General features: G+C 36.8%; 1 protein-coding gene across 1 annotated transcript; it reads right to left on the bottom strand.

The window, feature by feature from the left end:
• Positions 1-480: 480 nt before the first annotated feature.
• Positions 481-3,414, bottom strand: LOC149006773 (putative disease resistance protein At5g63020). Its single transcript, XM_089166983.1, has one exon. The coding sequence runs from the start codon at positions 3,049-3,051 to the stop codon at positions 481-483; it is 2,571 nt and encodes an 856-aa protein (XP_089023109.1). The 5' UTR covers positions 3,052-3,414.
• Between the last annotated feature and the right edge of the window lie 2,734 nt (positions 3,415-6,148).

Here is a 6,148-nt window from a genome sequence, read left to right as displayed (position 1 = left end):
TAAGGATCTAGAAATTCTTATCATTATATAACAAACATATTATAGAATTTGATGATGGTCATATTACTTCATGCATGTTAAATTCAAGGAAGGGGAAGTAATTGAAAGAAATTACCAAAACCATAAATAAACAGCCATAAGTATTCAGTCTTGTAATTCTTACATGTTCCTTGTTCTCAAGGTAACTTTTTATCGTTGAGTCATCTTCGTCATGTAATGAAATATTTGCATGTTGCCCTCCAAATGGGGGTCTCCTCAACTTTGGACAAAGATAAACAAATGCTTGAGAGAGAGATGGCCACTTCATCAAATCCGGTAGATGTTGATGGTTGTTGCAGCATACGGCTGTCAATTCTGGTAGCTCACATAATTCTATTCTCTTCAAACTTGGAAATGCATTGATGATAGAATCCAAGTCGTCTTCATCATCTACTACAATGAGGTATTCCAATTGAGAACATTCATGCACTTCTAAGTGGTTCAACTTGAGTAACAATGGGCGCCACACCACCAAAGTGAAAAGCACCTTGACTTGGGGCACCTCTTTATTATTAATAGCTCCAAATTGGAAAATAAGCATGATGATGATCCAGGGCGAAGTGGTTGTTGCGGAGGAATCCTTCCATGGCAGATTGTCTCCAATTCATCTAGATCTTCAAGTGTCAGTGAACTTAAGTTTTGAAAAGCAATTATATTAGTATTTCTCTCATCGACCTTCTCCTCTTCTACCATCACTAATGTCTTAAGATCTTGACAACGTACCACTGCAAGACTAGTATAACCATGATGAGTTGGGACAGGTGTCAAACCTGTGCATGAGTGAAAGCTCACACTTCTGTATGACTGTTCAATGGCTTTTGGAATGTTCGAATAAATTGAAGGATCAATATCACAATTCCACATTCCTAAGTTTCCTATAAAGCATTTAGCTAATGGATTCAACAATTGTGGATTCACCTTCACTTTCCTCATTTCGATATGGATGCGAGTCAAGTGAGTCAATTTGCACAATTCCATCATGTTGCTGGTAGACAATTTCCATCTGCTCGCTGTGTTAGAGAACTCCTCTAGCTTATGCAATCCAGAAGGAATTCCGTGCGGTATCCTCTTAAGGTTTTGAGTCCCGAGCATACTAAGATGCCTTAAATTTTTCAGTTCCTTCATTTCCACCGGTAGCCCTTTTAAACTGTGACACATAGTCAAGTCTAAGGATATGAGCTGAGCTAGCATTCCAATTTCAGGCGGTAATTCTTCTAGGTATGTACAATTCCTTAAGCTCAACAAGCGGAGGTTGACAAGGTGAGATATTGAAGGCGGCAAATTTCTTAATTTCCCGCAATTGCTCAAATCAAGTATCTTAAGTGCAGGCATGTGCTCCAGGAAGTGCGGTTGGGGCATGTACGTCAAAGAGTGGAAATGATGTCTAGGGAGAATTAAAAAAGTGTGTAGATGTGGACAATCATCTGATAAATGAGGTAAAGACTCTACAGAATAATACAATGATATCTTTGTTGCTTCCGACCATTCTGAGACTCTACCTGCCGCGTCTGCAATGATTTTATTGGGAGATTTTATCCACAAACCAAATTCGCGCAACACATCGTGCACTTTAACTATTCCATTTCCCGCATCCTCAAGCATGGATGAATTTTGAAGATCTCGAACTAGAACATCAACTTTGTCTCTCATCTCCCCAAGCGTCGGCATCCTATCACATAGGGCTTCTTCGCCAATGCCAAACGCGTATAAATCATTGTCTCTAAAAATGATTTCATCCTCAGGATATAGGCAGCAATGCAAGAAGAGGGATCTTTCGAGTGGATTCAACTTTTCAAAGCTAAACATAAGAATTGGAAATACCTTTTCTTCGAAATCTTGAAGATTAATTGCTTCTGACAATCGTCTCATTTCCCTTAAAGCGTCTCTCCATTCTCCTTCTGATTGTCTCGTTGACATCGTCCCACCAACAACTGTTATAGCCAACGGCAATCCATCGCACTTTCTAACAATTTCTTGGGCAAGGGTTTCTATTCCTGGCTGAGATCGAATCAGAGTCTCCCCGACTTTGTTCACGAAAAGATCCCATGCTTCATTTGGTGGTAGCTTGTTCACTGGAATTGCATGGAGAGAATCCATTCCTGCAAAATCGATCACGAACTTCTTAATGACCGTTGAAGATCGAGACGCCATTATTATTTTGCAGCCGTTCTCCTTGGTTGGTGCAGGAACGCAAGTTTCATTAAGATCAACCTGTGGGTTCGACTTCCACATGTCGTCCAATATTAACAGATACTTACCCGTTTGTCGGGAAAGTTTTTGTCTGACATCGTTGTCGTCGTCGGTGCAATTCAACCCAAAGCCTTGCGCAATTTGTTTTCTCATTTCTTGGAAATTTGGTGTGGCCGACAGCGTAGTGAAGATGACGGAATCGAAGTGCTGCTCGGTGTTTGTAAAGTGGTTGTAGACGTGTTTCAAGAGTGTCGTCTTCCCGATTCCTCCCATTCCGTACAACCCAACAAAGAGATACTTATTGCCCAGCATAGCTTCGATGATCTGATCCTTGAGTGACTCTCTTGTTGTTTGGCCCTCCATAGAAACTACGTTCTTCTTCTTCCCTTCCCGCTGTGAGGTAGAAGCAGCCACCGCAGTCCAACCGCCTTTTGGATCTTCCTGGTTCAAGTTGTCTGCACGTTGCTTGAGTCTCAATGCACTTTTGCTCAGCCGGTAGCGTGACACGAAGCAAAACCAGCTTGAACATCCTCTTTGCCGCTCTTCTCCGGACTGAGTTCTTAAGTTGTTGGCCTCGGATAGGGCTTCATCGGCTTGCCTGAACCATCGTTCTGCATCTGCTGATGCTCCAACACCTTCCTGCTTCTTTGCATATTCCAGTTTTTCTCGCTCGGTTTTGCTCCTGCCGTCCAGCGTCTCTGCTGTCCTATTCAGCTCTTCGATGTTGTACCCAAGATTTCGTATGAGCCGAAGCCTGGCTCTGATAGGTTCGATCACCTGTTGGGGAATCCATCCGATTATTCCGCTTATGAAATTTTCCATACTTCGATCGCCTGTAGAATTTGTGTTACTGGAAGGAAGAAAGGATCGAAGAAAGAGATCAGAGATTGTGGGAAGCAAGCAAGAACTTCAGAGTGTTTGGATTGCAGTACCGATCCTTGAAAATACAATACAGATGCACTGCACTGACTCCGGATAATCCAGAATTGAAAGTAATTATCAAAAACAACTTGTGGACTCCAGAGCATCAGCACTATTAGGTATAGGTAGGTGACAAAGGGAATCAAACCCATCATGTGGGTTCTTTTTTCTTTTTCTCATGCAAAACAAAATCCATCTAATCTATTTGAGCATACAGCTAGATCATAGAAAAAGTTTCTCTCTCCTTTTGGAAATGTGAATACAATTAGCCTATCTGAAATTTGTTTTTTCTTCATCAGATAAAGGCACAATTCTTAATTCTTGAGAGATAGGAATCAAGCTGCCAAAATAATTGGCAATGATTTACCTATAACATCTACGTTATATTAAAATATTTTTATTTTAACCTCAAACAATGAATTTAGTTGGCAAAAATTAAGGCCTTATTAATTATTATATGAAGTTAAAAAATTTAAATTTTCTTAAAATTAAAGTTTAAATTTTATTATATATTTAAATAAATTATATAAAACTATTACCTTAAAAATCTAGTCTGAATTTTAAGTAAATTACGCTGAATAAACTCAACGTTAAGAGATTTTATATCAAACAAAAGTAAAAGATAATGGGACACAATAAATAATGCAATATCCAACTTTTTATGTGGAAACTGAGATAAAAGCATACCACATGACATTTTTGGAAGAAAAACTCGAATGGAGAAAAAATCATTAACTTTCATCTAATATTTATGTGATCTTTCATGATTAATCGTCTAAGAAGGAAAATTACTAAATTAACTCCGAGGGGTAGTTCAATTGGTAAAAGACCAACACTTTCATATAGGAAGTCAAAGTTTGAATCTCATTGGGGCTAGGGGCTAAGTCCTTTTTTATATTAATTATATAAAAACTCTCCTGAGGATATAGTCGTAGTGCGTGCAAACTGATCCGGATGAAGCTCAGACAAATAAAAAAACCCCACTAAATCTTCTACTTTTTGGTTTTCTGGTAAACAAAACCTGCTACATTTTTCACTTTTTATTCTTTTAGTGAATAAAGCAAAGTAAAGTCAGTTATCAATCGTCAAAGAAGAAAAACCCACCATTTCTTTTTTTTGTTGAGAAAGGTAGCTTTATAATATTAAAATTTAAAAAAATCAAGGATTTACAGAGGATAGTATTTTTTCCCATTAGCATCATTCCTAATGAGACAGGAAAGAACTTCAGGGAGATAAAAGGGGTGAAGGTGGAATTCTTAGGTGGATTGCTTTTGTTTCTTTTTAATAAGCAAAACCTCCTTTAAAGTCTTTATAATTGAATGGTGGGTTTATCTTTTTACTTTTTTATGTCGAACACATCCCAAAAGCCATGATCACCATAATTAGACCGTGAATGACGGAAAGAATCCTAATTAAAGTTGCAATATGATCTCCAAGAAATTATATTATATTATTTTTATTTTATTTTTTATCATCATCGAATCAATAATAACGTTTTAATCAATAATGAGAGAGAAAATCCTAGTGACTAGGCGCCGTAAAACCGGAAGGATAGAGAAGGTGTAGAGAAAGAAAAGTTTGAACTATGATCTCTTTGGACTTACTGCCTTTATTTATGAGTTAGATATTAACTTTTAAATAGTTTTAAATGAATCATATTCAATTATACAATATTCAATGACAAACTATTGAAATACATTATTTTATAAATAAGGGTTAGGATTGAGATTTGGGTCCTTTTCAACTTTCATATCTTCAACACTTCTTATCCTTTGATGTGTGTACCCTTCCTTTTTAACCATTGAATTATTATATACTCATTTAAATAGAAACATGAATAGAAAAAAGAATACATCATCTCAAGTTGAAAGTTCTATAAAATTAACAAAACAAATCCAACTAGGTAAATAGAATAATTTGGGGTAACATTTTTTTTTCGGTACAAGACTCAAGTCATTTTTAATTAAAAAATATATATCATCTTGTATTTGCCTTCTTGTGGTCTTAATTAAAAAAAAAGAAGAAGAAGAAGAAGAAACAAACTAATTAACGACAAACTATCATTTTTATGATAAATAACCTTATATCCTTTTTACTGTTAGATTACATTAACTTCGATCGAACAATTCTAATGAAAAAGATGGACTATATTTATAATTATAAACCCATTCGAGAACCCTAAAAAGCAATATTCATTTCTCGACTCTTAAATAATATTCTATGATTCTCAACCATGTATCAATCAATACCTCATCTGGAAGTGTTTCTTTGCCTCATCCTTCTTCTGCAACAAACTGTAGATAATTCCGTAATAGATGTACAATCAGAAGTCTCTTGGCTCTTCCTTTTATAAGTCCTCACAAACCTTCAAAGCAGGAATATACTCTACTCTCAATGACATTAATAGAGCCATCTGCCACGACCTAGTAGGACACCACCCTCGTCAATCAACTGTAATCGAAAAATATCACCTATCATCTTTACCCAAAAAAAAAATATATATATATATATATATATATCACCTATCATCACTTTGATAATGGTGAAGTTTTTAGCTTCCCAATGAAAGAAAACCATTACCATCACATAATTATAGTGAAAATCCATTATTTTTTTTATATTCTTCTTCTAATTTTGCAGGTTATTAATAGAGAAAGAAGGAATGTAAAGCCAGGAGCATAGCCCATACCCCATTAGGGGACAAGTGAAGAACCCCCATTGTGAAGGTATGAAGGACCTCCCCCATCGGAGAAGGTACGAAGAACCCCTAGTGAGTAAGCATGAAAAATGCCTATTGGGATTATAGTGAAGCATCCCCCTATCAAGAAGGAACCAGGACCCTCGTGCTTCCCAAGAAAACTCACGCCACTCTTCACGAGGACTCTGCGCTTTCTAAAGAAACTCGCGCCACTCTTCACTAAGTGGGCGACATCCACAGAGTAACTGCTTAAAAGGTAACTTTTATATAAACCAAACTCAAGAGATTCGCGATGTATGA

Source organism: Hakea prostrata, chromosome 8 (genome assembly GCF_041222555.1).
Source record: "Hakea prostrata isolate BN-2017 chromosome 8, UWA_Hpros_2, whole genome shotgun sequence".
Taxonomy (NCBI): Eukaryota; Viridiplantae; Streptophyta; class Magnoliopsida; order Proteales; family Proteaceae; genus Hakea; species Hakea prostrata.
Note: the sequence above shows the minus strand (reverse complement) of the source record. Positions and strands in the feature narration are given on the sequence as shown.

Coding starts and splice junctions, on each gene's coding strand:
- LOC149006773 (XM_089166983.1), bottom strand. CDS start 3,051: ATGGAAAATTTCATAAGCGGAATAATCGGATGGATTCCCCAACAGGTG.